At 43.3% G+C, this 20,665-nt stretch overlaps 1 protein-coding gene across 10 annotated transcripts in view; it reads right to left on the reverse strand.

The window, feature by feature from the left end:
* Positions 1–324: 324 nt before the first annotated feature.
* AFF3 (ALF transcription elongation factor 3) overlaps positions 325–20,665 on the reverse strand; it is a 569,022-nt gene continuing 548,681 nt past the window's right edge. For 9 of the 10 annotated variants that reach the window (XM_063695620.1, XM_063695617.1, XM_063695621.1 and 6 more), the window contains 5 exons: positions 16,106–16,177; positions 14,622–14,715; positions 10,422–10,471; positions 10,050–10,273; positions 325–6,061 (listed from right to left, as the gene is read on the reverse strand). In XM_063695620.1, the coding sequence (XP_063551690.1) occupies positions 5,940–6,061; positions 10,050–10,273; positions 10,422–10,471; positions 14,622–14,715; positions 16,106–16,177 (562 nt within the window). In that variant the 3' untranslated portion in view covers positions 325–5,939. The remainder of the gene's footprint in view (positions 6,062–10,049; positions 10,274–10,421; positions 10,472–14,621; positions 14,716–16,105; positions 16,178–20,665) is intronic. The other variant, XM_063695619.1, reaches the window with a different exon arrangement.

A 20,665-nucleotide genomic window follows, 5' to 3' on the forward strand; every position in this document is an offset into this window, starting at 1 on the left:
TGGGTAAAAAAAATAAAAACAAAACAAAACCCAAGTCCCTGATTCAGCTTTTCAGGCTACATCAATACCCCTGGTGCTTTAACACAAATGCTGACCCTTGTATTGACTGGCAATTAGTGCCCTGAATTCAACCCTCAGATCAATGTCTATAAAATTGGCTGTAAGAGGTGGATTTTCAAAGTAACACACAGAGATTTAATCCCTTGATTCCTATTACTGTAAGAGCTGTGAACCTAAATCCCCTTGCAGCCAACACAAAATTTACCCCCCGCTGCCTCAGAGTGCCAATTAAAATAATAAAAACCAAAACCGTGGTCAGATGTAATTAGTTTGAGAACGGAGTTTATAATTTTCCTCATGCCAAGCAAACAAGTTAACCCCTTTGGTGACATATACAGAATAATCTGGACAAAGGGAACACAAATCTCAAGTCTGAACATTTCTTGTGCTATCTGCCAGGAAGTTGTAATATTGAAAAACTGTGCTCTTCTGAGAATGGGAAAACGAGGACATAAACTCTGGTTCCAAATGGTTGGAAGTGCAGTTTATGTGGTCAGGTTGTTTTTCCCCTTTCATTAAAAAAAACTTTCAAGATTCCACTTGATCCGGGTTTCTTCGAAAATGTATTACTTCTTACAAATATAATTCTTATAGGGACAGACTTCAGCTGTGTAGTAGGCAAAGCTGCAGAAGAGAACGTTCTTGAAAGACTGCTGGGTGTTTCTTAGCACAAACCACCTCTGAAAGAGTATCAAGCTCAGTGGTTGGTGAAGCAAAGCCAAGTCCCTGTCCCACCCATCTCTGGGATGAGGAGTTCTCCATGGTGACCCTGAGTCAGGCTTCTTCTGCACCCCTCTGCTTGGTTAATGAGGACTCAACTGAACTGCCCATCTGCAAACAAACCCTTTCTGCATTTTTCTGTCTAGACACGAGTGAATTATGTCAGATGGTATAATGTAAAAAAGACAAAGGATATTTGAATCTAAGGACATGGGCTGGACCGGGTGAAGGGATGGTTTTGCTTTTGTTGCTGTTTCTGCTTCTTTAGTTTGGGGAGGAGGATAAGGAAAAGGGTTGGAGATAAGACTAAAAATGAAGTTAACAAACTTACCCTCCCACATAGGGGATGCTTCATGTCAAGCCACTGGTCTAATGCCTCCGTCTTCTTTAGTTCAAAATTATCTTATTTTACTCAACCAAATATTGCAAACATGATTCCACCATGTTGGTTTCAGTTGTGTGCAGTTCTCTGACTGCACACAAGTCAGGGAACTAACTTGTGACACTAAAGAATGACAAGCAAAGCGGCATCCCAGGGCTACTGGTTGAACAGGAACCCTGTGGCCATTGAGATGACCTTCTCAAGCTTCCTGTTGAGCCTTCACTGGGACACTGGGAGCGTGCATGTGCATACGTGCATGCATGTGCGCGCATGTGTGCGTATGTGTATGTATCAGGAAATAGCAAAGACAAATAGTAAACTATAGTTATAATGAAGAAAAACATACTTCTTTTCCATGAAAAATGTCAGACTTCATACTGATAATCTGTGGGAGCTACATTTAAGCCATTTGTGAAACAAAAAGATTGCTTTTAGAGAGATTATAAACTGGGAGCCAGAACAACTGACTCGAACGTATTTTGATTCTCAAGTTTCCTTGTAAAAATATTCACAGAAATTGGTGGATGTCTTTTACGTACAACTCAGCTTCTCTCATTTACAACATAAATCATTTAATGTAACATTTGCAACCTTAGAAAGGCAGACATATTTAATCCAAGTCCGTTTATAAATTCCAATTTCACATGGATTAAAAACTGCAGATAAATTAAGTCACAATAATATCCTGTACATGCATTAAGGCTGGTGACTGCTAAAGTCTCTTGGGAATCTACAAATAGGAAATCACACGCAGATTACTGGGTCTGAAGAGTGTCTACATTGTTAAAAAAATCTTGCTTTTTTTTTTTTTTTTTGGTGATGCAGATTTCAACAGTAACTCTGGAAAACTGTGAAAAATGTTATTTAAAAATATATATGTATATGCTACTGCACAGTTTCAAAGATGTGATTCATAAATAATGTTGGCTGCACTGATTAATTTTATAACAATTACTGCACTTCCAAGTTGATGCGAACACGCAGTGACTCATACTCAATATTAGGCACTAGTAATATCCTTCAGGCGTACTACAGTTTTATGTTAGCTGTATTGTACATATATATTTTTAAATGTATGCATTTATACAAACTGTGTATATTATGTATGGGGTGTCAGAAATGTACACATCACTGTTATATAATACACACATCATTGTTGTACATATGAGGATAAATTTTAGTGCAGAAAGTCTCATTGCATTGCATTCCATGTGTTCAATCTAGTACACAATTTGTCAACTCTTCAGATTATTTTTCCAGTACATTCCTCATTAGATTGTGGGTTTCAAGTTTCCATTTGCAATTTGAATGTTTCCAGAAATCTCTGTCTTAACCAAACCTCTCTCTCCAGGCACGATTCTGCACGTGAGTCTGATCTGTGTAGAGTAGTATCATCAAAAATGCCAAATTTTGATCAGGAATATACCTGGGCTACTCTCTTTCAAAGGCAATTGAACATCGTGATAAAGGATAGCATCTATTCAGGTCATGGAAGGATATGGTCAGTTGAACTTGTGTTGAACTTTGGAGGCAAATGTACGTCTTCAAATAAAAAGACATGGTAATAAAAATTATTTGCTTAAATTTGAGAGTCTCTGGAAGGATATACATCAAACTGTGAGCAGTGGTTGTCTCAGGCAGAAGGGACAACCAGGGACTTACACTTTCTACTTTCTACATTTCTGCACTGTTTGAGTTTTTACAATGAGTAGATATTACTTTTCTAATTAGAAAACACAAGAAAGGTATTTCAACTTGAAACAAAACTAAACAGGCCAGGCATGGTGGCTCATGCACTTTGGGAGGCTGAGGCCAAAGGATCGCTTGAGCCCAGGAGTTTGAGACCAGCCTGGGCAACATAGTGAAACCCCATCTCTACAAAAAAAATAAAGAAAAAATTAGCCGGGTGTGGTGGCATGTGCCTATCTTCCCAGCTGCTTGGGAGGCTGAGGCAGGAGGATTGCTTGAGCCCAGGAGTTTGAGGCTGCAGGGAGCCATGATCGCGCCACGGCATTCCAGCTTGGGCCACAGAGCCAGACCTGGTCTCAAAACCAAACCAAACCAACAACAACAGCAGTAACAACAAAACTAAGTAAAAGGAACAAGTTATGAATGACTTTCACAAGCAACAACTGGAGGATGGTTACTAACCAAAATCACCCATGCCAAACCCCACAGAAACTGCTGTACCAATGTGCTCCACACGTGCTCCACAGATGAAACAAGACAGTCATAAGAACTACATGCTCTGACCACTGCCCACAACGGTAAGTTTCAAGAAGTTTTCCTGGGAAACGTGGGCCATCAGAGTGCTGATAAAACACTGCTGGCCCACCTGTCAAATGGTGCTTCACAGGGAAGCTCATCACATAGATGTTACAACAAAGTCTGCAACTTTCAAGGTGGGCAGGACCAGAGAAGCTCTCCAGGTATGCAGGACAGACCTCCAGGGCCATCCCTTTATGTGTTTGAATATTTCATCAGAATTCTTCAAGAGTAAGTAGAACAAAGTCTCAGTCCTCCAAAAAAATGGCTCAAAATTTCTTAAGTTAGGTTCAAGTTTCTAACATAGGATGGGATTGTGAACTCTGCCAAAAATTAGTGAAAGGGCTGGGTGTGGTGGCTCATGCCTGTAATCACAACACTTTGGAAGGTGGAGGTGGGTAGATCACCTGAGGTCAGGAGTTTGAGACGAGCCTGGCCAACATGGTGAAACCCAGTCTCTACTAAAAATACAAAAATTAGCTGGGCATGGTGGGGCATGCCTGTAATCCCAGCTACTTGGGAGGCTGAGGCGGGACAATCACTTGAACCCAGGAGGCAGAGGATGCAGTGAGCCGAGATCGTGCCACTGCACTCCAGCCTGGGCAACAGAGCGAAACTCGTCTCAAAAAAAAGTGAAAGGGTTGTAAGAAGCACCCCAGTTGGAGACATGTAAAATGGAAATTCTCTTAATATTTCCAAATGCTTGAAGGCCAAAGCCAAATGCAAATTCCACAAGCCCTTCTTATTTTCAATTTAATTTCAAATCATCTAAGTTGTTCAGTCATTTATACAATTTTGAATCAGTGCTCAGAGCTAAGGAATTACGATGATCTTACTTCCCACCTACAGATCAGGCTAACAAAAATGTTAACACTGCAACCCAACCTGTAAGAATATCAGTGAATGTTTATGGATCAGCATCTAGTCTAAGTATTTTGTGCCGTCATCACCTTGAAAAAATGGATTGCACCACATATTACACCGCCTGCCTTTCTCAGACCGTCCTGGTGCAACTTTATCAAGTAAGAGGCCTCAAGGACATTATTTTTGTTTTTAACGTGTGGCAAGATAGACCCTCTTTTTCAGGACTTATTTTCTTTTCGTCAAGATTTCATATCCAAATATATTTAACAAGATGACTAAATCTAGGGCATAAGACACTACAAAAGAAAAAACATCAGACAAAAACTGTAAACAAGATGTCAAAGAAACTAAAATGTAAACTTAATTAAAAAAAGAAAACAAGAGAAAAACTCAGAGCAAGGTGTAAACATACCAGACACACAGGACACAGGAAGAGGCTCTGGTTGCTGCTGCCCCAGAAAGGAACTGTGATCTTCTGCATTGCAAGCAGCCTGCTAATCAAAGCCTGAAAAATCACCCCCAAATCAAAACGCGTCAAAGGGCTGCAGGTGCACATTCTGCATGAGGAGTGAGAGAATCAGCATTATCACGGCAAATAGCTCTCAGCCTGGTAAGCAAAGGATTCAGGCTCCTGCTGAAGGGACATTCTAGGTAATGGCCTCATTTAGCCAAGAAAATCTGTAAGAAAGCTATTGGTGGAAAGAAAAGACTTGAAACAGATTGGCTGACAAATGCCATGTGGCTCTACAGCCACCGAGTCACAGTGGCAGGAAGAAGAAATGCATGTGGCTGGTGGGCTTGTTATCACAGGTGCAGAAAACTTCAACTCCTAACTGAGCTCCAACACACAGGCACTGCTACCTTAGTGTCTGTTAACTTTCAAAGACGCCGCGTTTTTGCTAAATCTCAGTGCCATTTGCATACTACTTGGAGGTGGGGCTGGGAAGGGCTGTGAGTGTCCATCTGTTTGCCTGGAATGCATTTAGTTGATAATAGAGTCAGATGGGGGAAGGGAATTAGAGGAAGAGCAGGGTATTTGGTAACATGCAATCTAGTAAACTTCCGGCACAAAAATATCTGGCTTATTTTCATTATTCAATTACCCATTAATACATACCAATCAAAAAATAATTGGGGAATAGTATATTAATACTGAAAGTAATCAACAGTATAAGAGCAGGTCCATCTTCACTGGCAGTCAAGCTTTTGGTGTGCTGTATTGCACCTGGTTAACTAACCCATGAGATTTTGGTTGAATTTTCTAAGAAGTCATGGTTTAGCACTGGAATGGAATAGAAAGTGTGTGCCTGTGATTGTGTGTGAGTGTACGGTGTGTGTGTGTGTGTGTGTGTGTGTGTACTTCCTCTGATCAGAAACCTCTGACCACTTTGTCTAGCCTGGGATTATGGAAACTAGACAAAGAAGGTGTGTTCTGAAGAGCTGTGTATCTTACACACATACACAGGCAGCTTCTTATATACCCACACATACAAACACACATGCCCTGCAAAAGATCATTGTTCAATGCTGAGGAAATGTTCACTGCAGTCTGATAAATGCTGTGGCTGGGAATTTCAGTAGCACAGTGTCCAAAAACGTTGAGCCATCTGTGGAGACCAGAGCCCAATCTGGCCCCAGGGTGAGGTCCCTATGACAGGTGGGCGCTGTTCCGCAGCCAGTGCAGGCCCTGTTGGGAGTACTGGACCAGGTGCTCCATGCTGCTGTGCAGGGTGACCGGCCCCATGAGCAGATCCAGGTCGTTGAAGAATTCTAGGGGACAGAAAGAGTTGTTAAGAATGCCACACATGCTAGGTGTGCTATCCTGAGCAACTGATGTAAGGAAAAATTCCATTCATGGTCTCTATATAAATCAAGGATTCTCCGTTCCATCATGTAACTTTAGCATTCCTTTGAACGAAATAAAATCCAAGGGTGGGGAACTCATCCTATATCCAAATAAATAAATACATGATATCTGCCATTTCTAACTCGAATAGTATTTGCTTAGCCAAATAGCAAAGAAAATCCATATCCTCCGGCTGCATTCTCCTAGTCCAGTAATGCTTCCCACTCCTGAACGTGAACGTGGCTCTGTCGTCCCTCACCCTGTACTCAATTCTGGTATGCGCTGAGCCCCTGGAGTGAGTCCAAGGGGTGAGGCTCCAGGTTCCTGGGGGGCAAATCAGAGATGGGTCACGAGACATCTGGACTGAAGTCACCTTCTAGCTTTTGAACATTCCCTAGGTTTGCCCTTTCACCAAATGTTTATGATGTGGCCAGGCACGGTGGCTCACACCTGGAATTCCGGCACTTTAGGAGGCCGAGGTGGGTAGATCGCTTGAGGTCAGGAGATCGCGACCAGTCAGGACAACATGGCAAAACCCTGTCTCTACCAAAGATACAAACAAACATTAGCCAGGTGTGGTGGTGCACACCTGTAATCCCAGCTACTCTGGAGGCTGAGGCGGGAGAATCGCTTGAACCCGAGAGGAGGAGGTTGCAGTGAGCTGAGATTGCGCCACTGCACTCCAGCCTGGGCCACAGAGCAAGACTCCGCCTCAAAAACAAACAAATATCTATGATGTACCAAGGCACTCTGCTAGGTGCAGGGGGGTAGGGGATGATAGCAGGATGAATTGTGTGGGCTCTGCTGTCTCAAAATCACAGTTTAGTGGCTGATAGAGGAAAACACATTCATATGGCTACTCTACTGTCATGGCTGGTCACTGAATACACTTCTTGGGAGTAAGCATCTGGGAGAAGTGTCTCAAAGGTCCTCACATACATGCTGAATGAAGACTTGCTGGGGCAGGGATGGGGAGGTGGCTAGGAGGTTGGCCAGGGCAGGGATCCAGGGGTAGAACAGAGGAGGAGGAGCAGGTAGGGGTAGCGGAACAATGCCAAGTCTGCACTGGACACTTGGCACTGAGCTCTCTGGCAGGAGACATCTAGCAGGCAGCTGGCAGTGCCATCTGGAGCTTGGCCTGCTCACAGTCTCCCAAACTGGACACGTGTATTTCTATACATTTGTCCTTTCTGTTTTGTCCACTGGTGACACCCAACCCACCTAATTCAGTCACTCAACTGCTAAGCGCTTTTCTTTTCTTTATTTTTTCCTTGAGATGGAGTCTCGCTCTGTCGCCCAGGCTGGAGTGCAATGGTGCGATCTTGGCTGTCTGCAACCACCGCCTGCCTTCCACGTTCAAGCGATTCTCCTGCCTTAGCCCCCTGAGTAGCTGGGATTACAGGCGAGCACCACCACACCCGGCTAATGTTTGTATTTTCAGTAGAGACGGGGTTTCTCCATGTTGGCCAGGCTGGTTTCAAACTCCTGACCTCAGGCGATCCACTCACCTCAGCCTCCCAAAATCTAAGTGCTTTTCAAAGCCCTGTTCGATGGTTCCATGCCAGCTCCTCTAGCAAGCTCCTCCTGGTGGCTTCTGACCCCCATGGCATTCTCACTGGACTTTCTCTGGGCTGCATGTTATGTACTATGTGGTTTTATTTACAATCTCATGCACTCTGCCATACATTCCTTATCTCATCCTGAACATCTTGCTCTTGACTTTGGAGCTATCATGCTCCCATGCTATCATGGGAACATAGTTTGCATTTCATGGCCTGAAAGTGAACTCAGATTTGCACTCTTACCTGCTGCTGCAGGGCCAATAGTAAATTAGTATAATCTTTCAGGAGAAGAGTTAACAGTGTATATCAATATATAGAACAATATATATCTTAAGAGAATCTGTACCTGTTGACCCCCAAATTTTATTCCACAACTCCCTCCTAAGAAAATAATCAGAAATATGGCCGGGCGTGGTGGCTCACGCCTGTAATCCCAGTACTTTGGGAGTCCGAGGCAGGCAGATGACGAGGTCAAGAAATCGAGATCATCCTGGCCAACATGGTGAAACCCCGCCTCTACTAAAAATACAAAAAAATTAGCTGGGCATGGTGGCGCATGCCTGTAGTCCCAGCTACTCGGGAGGCTGAGGCAGGAGAATCTCTTGAATCCAGGAGATGGAGGTTGCAGTGAGCCGAGATGGCGCCATTGCACTCCAGCCTGGCAACAGAGCAAGATTCTGTCTCAAACCAAAAAAAAAAAAAAAAAAAAAAAAGAAAAAGAAAATAACCAGAAATATGAACAATGACTTATGTAGGGATATTTACACCAACATTATGTGTCACAGTGGAAAAAAATTGGAAGGAACTTAAATGTCTAACAACAGGGGAATGGTTTGAGAAATCAGGATACTTTGTGACTGTATAATCAATCAATGTACTAGGATATTATTATAGAACCACCATAAAGGGTGTTTTTGAACTAGTTAGTGACATGAGAAAATGCCTGATATAATGTCAAATGAAGAAAGCATATACAACTGTGTGAGTATCCCAGCTACTCAGGAGGCTGAGGCAGAAGAATGGCTTAAACCTGGGAGGCGGAGCTTGCAGTGAGCCGAGATCGCACCATTGCACTCCAGCCTGGGCGACAGAGTGAGACTCCGTCTCAAAAAAAAAAAAAAGATTATTGATGATTTAAAAGTTGTTTTATCTGAAGTTTTCTGTGCTTTACAAATGTAGCCACGGTAAGTGTGCATTACTTTTTTTTTTTTTTTTTTGAGACGGAGTCTCGCTCTGTCGCCCAGGCTGGAGTGCATTGGCACCATCTCGGCTCACTGCAAGCTCCACCTCCTGGGTTCACGTCATTCTCCTGCCTCAGCCTCCTGAGTAGCTGGGACTACAGGCGCCCGCCACCATGCCCAGCTAATTTTTTTGTATTTTTAGTAGAGATGGGGTTTCACTGTGTTAGCCAGGATGGTCTCGATCTCCTGACCTCGTGATCCGCCTGCCTCAGCTTCCCAAAGAGCTGGGATTACAGGCGTGAGCCACCATGCGTGGCTTTTTTTTTTTTTTTTTTTTTTTTGAGATAGAGTCTTGCTCTGTTGCCCAGGCTGGAGTGCAATGGCATGATCTTGGCTCACTGCAACCTCTGCCTCCAGGGTTCAAGCCATTCTGCTGCCTCCCGGTTTCAAGCCTTTCTCCTGCCTCAGCCTCCCAAGTAGCTGGGATTACAGGTGTGCACCACCATGTCTGGCTAATTTTGTCTATTTTTAGTAGAGATGGGGTTTCGCCATGTTGGCCAGGCTGGTCTTGGACTCCTGACCTCAAGTGATTTATCCGCCTCAGCCTCCCAAAGTGTTGGGATTACAGGCATGAGCCACCGTGCCCTGCCTTATATTACTTTTATAATCAGTAAAAACAAATGTTATTCAAAAAGAAATACAGCTTACTGCTACACATAAAATGCTCTTTTCAACTGTAAGCAGCTGGCACTCAGAGTAACATTCTCATTCACTCACTCCATTCATTCATTCATTCATTCATTCATTCATTCATTCATTCAGTGTTTCAGAGCTCTGGGCTCTGGGGCCAGTGTGTTCTAGGCACTGGGCTAGGCTTAGGAACACAAACTTGAATACAGTGCAGTTCCTACCTTCAAGAAGCCCTCAGGCTAAAGGGAAAAGTGTAGGTGTGCGTATCTATACCTGCACCTCTGTCTGTCTCATGCCATTTTCCTCTAAGAATTGAGGGAGACAAAGGCATCGGAGGCCCCGCGGTGGGGGAGAGGGCAGGAAGGGTTTCCCACCATTGGCGACAACTCCTCCTATGTCTCCTTCGAGAGGCCATGGAAACTCGCCCACCGCTGCCCTGATCGGGTGGGCCCCTGGTTCCCCGTGGGGTGTGCACTCACCTCGGTTTTCCTTGGCCAGGTTGTCGGCCATCTCCCAGTAGTCATAGCTGTGCAGGATGCTGTTGGTGATGCTGACGTGGTTGGCCGCCATCTGGTGGATGCGCTGTGGGATGCTGACGATGGTCGACGGGGACAGGGCGCTGGCGTTGGAGAGGCTGCCCTGAGACCCCACGGAGCTGGCGGGAGAGGGGTTGGGAGACATGGGGGATGGGGTTCCAGTGCTCCTGGAAGGGGAGAGGTAGAAAAACCAGAGTGGCGAGGTCGGGAGCAAGCGAGGCAGGGCAGCCCCTTGGGGAACAGAAAGCAAAGCGCAGTGGCCCGGCACCATGCATTGTCTGGTTTATGGCATTGACTTTGGAAAAGCGAACTTACTTTCCACTGGCCCCCCACGGAGATGGGGCTTGGGCAGCTTTAGATGAGTTCTGCAAGAAAATAAAAACACTGACAGTGAGTGCCATCTGCGTGAGGTGAAACAGGTGACATGAACGTGTTTTCAGGTGACTGCAGAGAGAAGCAAAGGCAGACGCTGAGGGAAAAAGGCACCTTCAGAGAAACTGGACCTGTGAAGTCTCCATCACAGTTCTCTGTTCCCTTTCTGGAAGGGAGTCGGGACAGCTGCCTGGACTTCGGGAAGTTTAACAGTATTTCTCTTAAAGGGAGTTGCTCTTGAATATTCCTAAGAGAATATATTTAAATGTACTTCCCTAGCCAACAGGATACTCAAAAGTTCTAGTTTATCTGAATATTCTGATTTAGAAGTTATTTTGCATGGACAAGTTGCCTGCATCAGCCCTCAGTGAGGTAAGTGAAGGGCTTCACCCACAGCCTGGGTTTTTATGTACAAATTTTAGGTACCACATTAAGTCATAATCCCAAGAGTCTGTTAAATCTTGAAGCAGCCTTACTTTTTCATTGTAAATTAATTTTTCTTAAAAGGAAAAAAGAGCAGGAACACCCTCATATCTCCCCTTATAGCCAATACTTTATATTTAAAAGTAGGACATATTTGCAGAAACAGTCGACGTACATTTACTTAGTGCCTGAAAATACATGACATCAGATTATATTGTTTTAACTTAGGAAGTTTAAAAGTATTTCTTCTTAAAGGAAGTTGCTGTTGCATATTCCTAAAAGAATTGATTAAAATATATTTCCATAACAGACAGGATGTTCAAACATTCTGGTTTATCTGAATATTCTGGTTTAGGAAGTTCTGTTGCACAAGCCAGGTGCTTGCATCAGATATTTAGAAGTTTTGCCTCTAGTTAGGGAAGTTGCTCAATGCACAGTTAGATTTCCCCTCTGAGAACCCAATTATGCCTTCATAGGACTGTTAAGGGAGAAAGTGGTCTTTGTGATGCTGATGGGAGTTTTCCCTTTCCAGAGACAAGAAAACAGCCTCAGCCTGGTTCTCCAGAGACAACATGTTTCTTTTGGTTAGAAAGAACTTTATGGAGTGGTGACTGATTTTTCTGGTTTTAGTGCGGGTGTTATTAAAATGGCAAGAAATGGCCTGTCAGAACTCTGAGGTGCTACAATGGCAAGATGTAAATGTAAGGACAACACCGCAAACCATGCCACTTTTACCTGTCTCAGGAAATACAATTATTTTCATGAGGAGAATTAGGAAACCTTCCTGAACAGGGGAGCTTATCCTCCCTTTCCTGACACAATGTTACTGACACCTTTCTCAAGCTGGTGCTACTGGACTGATCACTTTGTTTCCACTTCATCCTGTGGTTCTGAGAACGTGATCTATAGAATGCATGTTCTGGATATAAGAACACTAATGGCAGAAGGGGAGAAAGGCTTGGGGGTTGCAGAAACAGTCCAGTAAAGGCTACTGAATGGAGGAAGAAGGCAGTGACTCACGCCTGTAATCCCAGCACTTTGGGAGGCTGAGGTGGGTGGATTACCTGAAGTCAGGAGTCTGAGACCAGCCTGGATGACATGGTGAAACCCCATCTCTACTAAAGATACAAAAAATTAGCCGGGTGTGGTGGCACATGCCTGTAATCCCAACTACTTGGGAGGCTGAGACAGAATCGCTTGAACCTGGGAGGTGGAGGTTAGGGTGAGCCAAGATTGTGCCACTGCACTCCAGCCTGGGTGACGGAGCGAGACTCCGTCTCAAAAAAAAAAAACAACAAAAAAGAAGTCTTGAGTTCTCTTCCTCTACCACTAAGCCCCATGCCCAAGAAATACTGGTAGGAACAAAGTTCTTTTTTTTTAGAGATAGCTCTGTACTGATAAAACACATATAGCCAAATTGTCCTGGGTACCTAAAGATTTCATGGTCTCTGAACTCAAAGTAGCATTTAAATAGCTCTTGAGGCTGGATGTGTGGCTCACATTGGTAATCCTAGCACTTTGGGAGGCCAAGTCGGTAGGCTTGCTGGAGGACACGAGTTCGATAAGGGTCTGGACAACACAAGGAGACCCTCCGTCTACAAAAAATGAAAAAATGAGCTGGGTGTGGTGGTGTGTATCTGTGGTCTCAGCGACTTGGGAGGCTGAGGTGGGAGGACTGCTTGAGCCCAGGAATTCACAGCTGCAGTGAGCTCCGACTGTACCACTGCACTCTAGCCTGGGCAACAGAACGGGACAGAAAAAAAAAAAAAAAGTCCTTGAAACTTTGTATCCAAGTTTCAGTTATCAGGAATAAGTTCTGGAGATCTATTGTATGGGATGGTGACTACAATTAATAATGATGTATAGTATACTTGAAAATCTCTAAAAGAATCGATTTTAAATGTTCCCATCACAAAAACGGTAAGTATGTGAGGTGATGGATATGTTAATTAGCTTGGTTTAATCATTCCACAATGTATAAATATATCAAAACAACACATTATACATAAGTACATGCAATTTGTTGTTGATTAATTAAAAAAATTTTAAAAATAGCTTTTGATGAAGGGTAAATGACATTAATTCCTTGAGGAGCAACTCTGATTTTCTGGTTGTGTTTTCTTTTTTTTTTTTTTTTTTTGAGACAAAGTCGCACTCTGTCGCCCAGGCTGGAGCGCAGTGGTGCCATCTCGGCTCACTGCAACCTCTGCCTCCCGGGTTCAAACGATTCTCGTGCCTCAGCCTCCCTAGTAGCTAGGATTACAGATGCCTGCCACCACGCCCGGTGTGTTTTCTACCCATTCTGTATGTATTAGTGGGGTGCAGAGAATATTAAGAACTTGTATCCGTTAAAAGTTTGTTGTAGCCCCTGGCGGCTTACAGAATTCAGCTTCCTTCTTTATTCAAGCATTTTCCTTGACTGTAATAATTCTCTTTAGCAGTAGATCTTACGTTCTGGATTTTTGAACACTATTGATGTTGACTTTAGGCACCTGAAGGAAAGGGAAGGCTCAGTGCTGGTTCTTGTCCTGATGACACACGACGGTCAATGGGCTGAGAAAGTGATGTCCATGGCCTAGCACCTGGTTACTCTACATGCACAATTAGAAGGCAGTGTGCTGAACATACCCCAGGAACCCCCAGCACAGCCTGGCCATTAGAGATCACCTCTAGAGGAGGTTGGGCATGAACAGATCTCAAATGATGGTTGTGTATCTGACAAAGGGCTGTTGGAGATAGAGACGGCATAATTTCTAGTTTCTATAGATAAACAGAGAAGAGGCCCAGAAATCTCAAATTAATTATTAATGTAAGGTCGACCTCACAACAGTACATCAGCGAAGGCTTTTAAAAATTTATTCTCCCAGTGAAAATAATTTCATTCCCTGTGATAAGTAAAAGGTGGCATGGTTTGCAATTTTATCCCTATAGCTACACATGGCTATCTACTGCTTCTGAGTTCTAACAAGTCATCTCTTACCATTTTAAATAACGCCTCTATTAAAAATTAAATAAGCTACTAGAGACTAGCTAAGAGGGAATGGCTCTAAGGGGTTACTTCTAAGGAAAAGAAGCTCTAAGTGAGCATGAGGAATTTATGTTAGCTATAAAGATGAATTTCCTAGGACACTGGAATGAGTAACTGGATCTTCTTTCTCTTGAAGCCATAAAAATACCTGGACAAGGCTGGGCGTGGTGGCTCACACCTGTATTCCTAGCACTCTGGGAAGTGGAGGCGGGGAGATCACCTGAGGTCAGGAGTTCGAGACCAGCCTGACCAACATGGTGAAACCCCGTCTCTACTAAAAATACAAAATTAGCCAGGTCTGGTGGTGTGCGCCTGTAATCTCAGCTATTTGGGAGGCTGAGGCAGGAGAATTGCTTGAACCCAGGAGGCGGAGGTTGCAGTGAGCCGAGATCGCACCATTGCACTGCAGCCTGGGCAACAAAGAGTGAAACTCTGTCTCCAAAAATACATAAAAAAATAAAAATAAAAAAATAAAAATACTTGGACAAGAAGGCAGGGAGATACATTAGATGGGCTCTCAAAGGTCCATTCTGAGGCCTGAAAGCCACAAGTGTGGCATAAATGGGGTTACCTTGGGGACCAGAGGTGACCTGCATGAACCCCAAAGCAATGGAGTCTACCAGGTGCTTCACAAATTTGACAGGGAGACAAGTGAAATTAAGGAACAATTCTGCTCATTCTCTAGACAGTACCTTGAAATAGTCGATGAGTGCTTTTGAATACTTTACTGCGTGGTCCCTTTTGAGTCGAAACATCCGCCAGTATAGGAGGGCCAGGCATCGGTAACTGCAGGCGAAAAGAGAAACAGGCCCAGAAGCGGCTGAGTGCGTCCTGCGCAAACAAGACTTAAACATTTTTGTTGTTGTTCTAAGGTACTCAATAACAATACCTTGTTTCTACATAGGAAATCTTTCTATACGTGCATATAATGTCTGTGAGGGAACATCTTTTGTCCAAAAATAGAATTCAAAATTCCAGGAAGGTATTCCATAAATACATTCATCACTAGATAATTTTACAGCGTTATGTGAATCACTGTTGGGTCACAGGGGCCGGCCGCTTCCTTCTTTCACCACGAGAGGGCACTGTCTCTCCACGAGAGGCGCGAGGTAGCTCTAGCACGCAGCCTTCACTGCTTCGCGGGCGAGCCCCGCTCTGCGGAAAGGACGGCACTGCCACCTGATTTTACTGAACTATAAGCAGCTCCACTAAAGTCACAAACATGGATGTACTTTATAAACAACAAAAACACTATGCTGGGAATAGGTGCCATCATTATAAACAACAAAAACACTATGCTGGGAATAGGTGCCATCATTTTATTATTTCCTATAATATTTTGTATACTTATTTATATGTCAGTATTCTATCTTATACAATCATATTATTGTCATTTAGTGTATTATTCCAATATGGGACTTCAAGTTTGAAAGGGGCACAAAGGGCGTTTCTGAGACTTATCCTCTCTTCCTTGGAGCTCTTCACTCAGTTATTTGCTAACTCGGATCTGATGCTGACATCCAGAATACCAACATTCTGGGTACAATGGCACCATCTCCTCCTACCAACCAAATCCAGGACAGGTAACAATTTGAGACCTTTTTTGTGTCTGTTGCTGTTATTATTTTTTAATTCAACCGTCTTTATTTCACTGCTTGATAGACATGTATTCTATCAACATTCTCTGCCTTCCACCTACTGATGAGTAAGGAAGGGTGACAGGTAAAGGAACTATAGGTTACCCGATCGTTCCCTTTTTTCTGTGGCATCATTTTCAAAGTAAGCGGCTGCGCCGGGCGCGATGGTTCACGCCTGTAATCCCAGCACTCTGGGAGGCTGAGGCAGGCAGATCACTTGAGGTCAGGAGTTCAAGACCAGCCTGACCAACATGGTGAAACCCCATCTCTACTAAAAATACAAAAATTAGGCCGGGCACAGTGGCTCACGCCTGTAATCCCAGCACTTTGGGAGGCCTGTCGATTTTCAATCACTGTGAAGTCAGATCATGTATAGTACGGCAGCAAAAAATGGTCTGGACTTCCCCTGGTCATTAGAACTGCTCTGGGGCTTTGTATGTTAGAAGACATTGGGCAAACACTATGCCTTTCAGCACGTGGTTTGCCAATGACGGCATGCGAGGCTGGGGCTGCTATTCTAAGCGGAGATGGGCACTCACCATAATGCAGCCAGTTGTTTGTCTTCTGGTGTGGCATTGGGGCCTGAGTGGGTTTTTAGTCTCATAGCATACCTTAGAAAAAGGGGGGAGGAGGAATAGAATAAAAAACATAAAAAGCAAAGAAATAGTAAAACAAGCTTTTTTATTAACAGAACTTCTATGATGGTAGTTCTCCCTGCCTGATCCTTAGCTTTTCATAGTACTTGCTGATAATTCTTTCTTAAAAGCTAGCTGGTGCTGCTCCATTTTCCCAAGTATTACATTACTGTGATGACTAGAACAGCTACTTTCTGCTCTTTAACAGTACAAGTTCAAATGCTACAGATTGTCGGGAGTGATACCAGTTCAAGAACTATTCATGTATATGCTAACATGTCCATTTTTCCAAATTTTGATTTATGGCTGAGTGTCTGACAGATGGAGGTGAAGTTCTATCCTTCTGTGCTTACCCCCAGAAGAATTTCCATCCTGGGTACGCAGAGGAATGCTTAGATTTACCCCTCTTTCTTTGTTATGTAACTTTTACTTTGACAGCTACATAAGTGTCCTGAGTACATTTTTAATCTCTATTTGCTTCTACAGACAGATACTACAAGAAACTAGTGGCTTTTATGGACTGCACTTAATTCCATTTATTTTTCTGAACCAAGGGGACTGTGGCCATTGCTTTCTCCCAACAACATACCAAATTACATATGCAGACTCTTTGAGAGAGCTGAGGCAATATGTGTAATGATCAGATTGTCCTAGGTTCAAATCTCAGCTCAGCGACTTGTAAGTTGTAAGTGCTTAGACAAATGTATTAACATCTTTAAGCCTCCATTTCCTTATCCATAAAATAAGACTAATACTGCCAATCACATAACATTGTGTTAAGAATTAACTAAGATAGTGTTTGTAAAGCTCTTGGGATAGCTGGCTGGCTTGAAAATTCCTCAAGAGACATACTGTTATCATTGCACTATCTCCTCAACATGCAGACTTGTAGCATGTTTCAGTGTTATCTCTTTGCATAATTTTTACAGCGGTTGCTCTGGATTTTACCATATACATGTAATTTATTGGTATCAATATTTTATCACTTTGGGATAGTATGGAAGTCTTACTTCAATTTAGATACCTTTACCTTCCCCACTTAAAAATAGCATTGTCTTGAGTATCAGATGGTGGTATAATTTTTAATTTTTTATTGTTTTGTTTTGTAGCAGTGGGGTCTTACTATGTTGTCTGGGCTGGTTTCAAACTCCTGGCCTCAAGCTATCCTCCCAGCGTGGCCTCCTAAAGTGCTGTGATTACAGATGTGAGCCACTGTGCCTGGACTGCTGGTATAATTTTTGTTTCAATCCTCAAACCTGGTTTATAAACTCATAAGGAGAGTAGTTTATTGTATATATATCTATGTGTCTGTTCTTCCTTCTTTCCCAATGCTCCCATATTCCTTCTTTTGTCATTTTATTTCTGTTTGAGAAACTTCTTTTAGCCAGTCTTTAAGGGTGGGTCTTTTAGAGACACATACTTGTACTTGTACTTTTCCTAAATCTGAGGATATCTTTATTTCCCTTCATTCTTGAAGAATAGTTTCACTGACTCTAGAATTCATGGCTTCACAGTTCCTTCTTTGAACCCTTGGAAACTGTCACACCACTCCCTCCCAGCCTGCATGGTTTCAGAGAAGCCTGCTGTCATTCGAATTGATTCTCCCCTGCAGATAATTATCATTTCTCCCTGGCTGCTTTCAGGATATTTGGCCTTTAGTTTTTGGAAATGTAATCATGGTGTGTTTTTGCATGCATTTCTTTGGGTTTATCTTATTTAGGTTTTTCTCTGCTTCTTAAATCTGTAGGTTTATGTCTTTTGACAAATTTGGCAAGTTTCAGCCATTATTTCTTCAAATACTCTCTCAGTCCCACTCTCTATTCCTCTCCTCTGAGACTTCCATGACACAAATGTTGGATTTTTTCTTCTTGTGCTTGAGGCTGTATTCATTTAATTTTTTCAGTCTATTTCTTCTTTACTGCTCAGATTGGGTAAATTATATTTTTTGTCCTCAAGCTCATTGACTCTCTCCTGTCATCTCCACTCTACTACTGAGTCCATTTTTGGGGTTTATATTATCAAATTCTACAGTTTCACAATTTCCATTTAGTTCTTTTTAAAATAACTTCCATTTCTTTGAAAAGATTTTCTGGTTTGGTTTGTTGAGTGATAACTGTGATTATCAAAGCATTTTTACGATGGCTGCTTTAAAAATCCTTGTCAGATAATTGCAGCAACTGATTCATCTTTGCATTGAGGTCTTCTGATCATCTTTTTTCATGCCAGTGGTGACTGTCCTAGTTCTTGGTATGATGAGTGAGTTCCTATGGTATCCTGGACATTTTGACCATTAGGTTAGGAGACTCTTGAGTCCTATTTTAAACCCAGCCACCCTGTTTAGGTCTAGCAGGAAGGCCCTAGCCTACTTTGGGGGCTGTGGTTCCAATGATAATTTAATTTTCAGAGCCTTTCTGATACTATTTTAGTCTGTGTGGTTGATCTGGTGCCACCGGGGCTTCAGCTCGTCCCTGATGGTGCTGCCTGCGGAGAGTGGGAGGGTGGGAGGAGAGGGTCACCAGGCTGAGCTCGTGTGGTGGCAGTGCTCCACTGACCCACGCCTGCTTGGCCATCTGGAGTTCCCTGGTAGAGAAGGGAATTCTGCCCGTAGGGACAAAGTGTACATCCTGGGCTAGGTCATCTTGGTGGTGAGAACCCCTTGCCAGCGCTCCAGGCCCTTCAGTGTCTCAGTAGGGGAGAGGAGGGTCAGGCAGGGTGGGCAATGTGCAGATGTAATTAATGCTGTTTTCTTTTTTTTTTTTTCTTTCTTGAGACAGAGTCTAGCTCTGTCGCCCAGGCTGGAGTGCAGTGGCGTGATCTCGGCTCACTGCGAGCTCCGCCTCCCGGGTTCACGCCATTCTCCTGCCTCAGCCTCCTGAGTAGCTGGGACTACAGGTGCCGGCCACCATGCCCGGCTAATTTTTTGTATTTTTAGTAGAGACGAGGTTTCACCGTATTAGCCAGGATGGTCTCAATCTCCTGACCTCATGATCCGCCTGCCTCGGCCTCCCAAAGTGCTGGGATTACAGGCGTGAGCCACCGCGCCTGGAGAATTAATGCTGTTTTCTAATGTAGGTTGAAAAAAGAGCTAGCCAGGTGCGGTGGCTCACGCTTGTAATCTCAGCACTTTGGGAGGCCGAAGCAGGCAGAGCACCTAAGGTCAGGAGTTCAAGACCATCCTGACCAACATGGAGAAACCCCCATCTCTACTAAAAATACAAAATTAGCTGGATGTGGTGGTGCATGCCTGTAATTTGAGCTACTGGGGAGGCTGAGGCAGGAGAATCACTTGAACTCGGGAGGCAGAGGTTGTGGTGAACTGAGATTGTGCCATTGCACTCCAGCCTGGGCAGTAAGAGCGAAATTTAGTCTCAAAAAAAAAAAAAAGGAAAAAGAAAGAAAGAAAAAGAGCCAAATTTGTCTTTTTGTCTTTGTTTTCTCTGTATTTTGCGTGATTCTATTGATTCTGAAGTATCTGGAAGGTGGACAGTGTTCTCTACCTGTGAAAGATTACTTCCATCAGTGGGCACAGTGGGTGTGGTACCCCAGAACCCTCTCTTTGATGGTATATCTGGCTGGCATGGTTTTTTGTTTGTTTGGGCTTGCTTGATTTTCAAGTGTGAATGCCTTTAAGCAGGTCATGATACTTCAGTTCACAGCAGGCCCTATGGCTTGCTTATTCATTGATTCCTCAATTGTTTATTAAGCACATACTATGTGCCAGAAAATATTCGAGGGGCTGAGGATTCCCCAGTGAGCAAATCAGACAAAACCCAAAAAACTCCCTGTGCTCAAGGTACTCACACTCTAAGGCATCTTCCAGCTTTGTCCCTGTCCAGTTTCTCCCACTTTCCTCCCCGCCTGCCTATGAACATCTGGGGCTGGGCCTTGTTCTGAGGAAGGAATGTATGGATCTAGGATCTCTTAGAGTAACTTTTACCAGTCTTTTTACTTTGCTGCTTTCATTTCATCACTACTGAAAGTAATGTGCCATACAAAAAGACAGTATAAAGGATTCACCAATATATTGATTTAGTAGAAATACTTTATTAAGAAAAATGGGCAGTGTTGACTTTAAAACATTCTTGAAAAATGCTTTATGGAGGTGATGTGTTCTCTGATGTCGGCATGACAGTTTCAAAGGCTGGAAACTATTTACTGAGGGAGAGTGGTGTGTAAAACACCAAGTAGCATCTTTGGGCCAATGTAGACCAAAAAGATCACATCCTAAGATGATTAGAAATCTTCCACGCAGAATGTTGGGACATGGTGGAAAATGTCTAAGCTTTGATTGCACAGAACCCCAGAATCAGAAAAACTTTTAAAAGTTAGTTTTAGGAAGAATTATTTCTCATTATGGATATTAGACATTATGTCAAGCAGTTAAACTGGCTAAAAACATAAACCATACTATGAAGGTTCTTAGTAGGGCTAATGGATGAAATTCCCTTAACTGTTGATTACAGA

This window comes from Gorilla gorilla, chromosome 12 (genome assembly GCF_029281585.2).
Source record: "Gorilla gorilla gorilla isolate KB3781 chromosome 12, NHGRI_mGorGor1-v2.1_pri, whole genome shotgun sequence".
NCBI classification, from domain to species: Eukaryota; Metazoa; Chordata; class Mammalia; order Primates; family Hominidae; genus Gorilla; species Gorilla gorilla.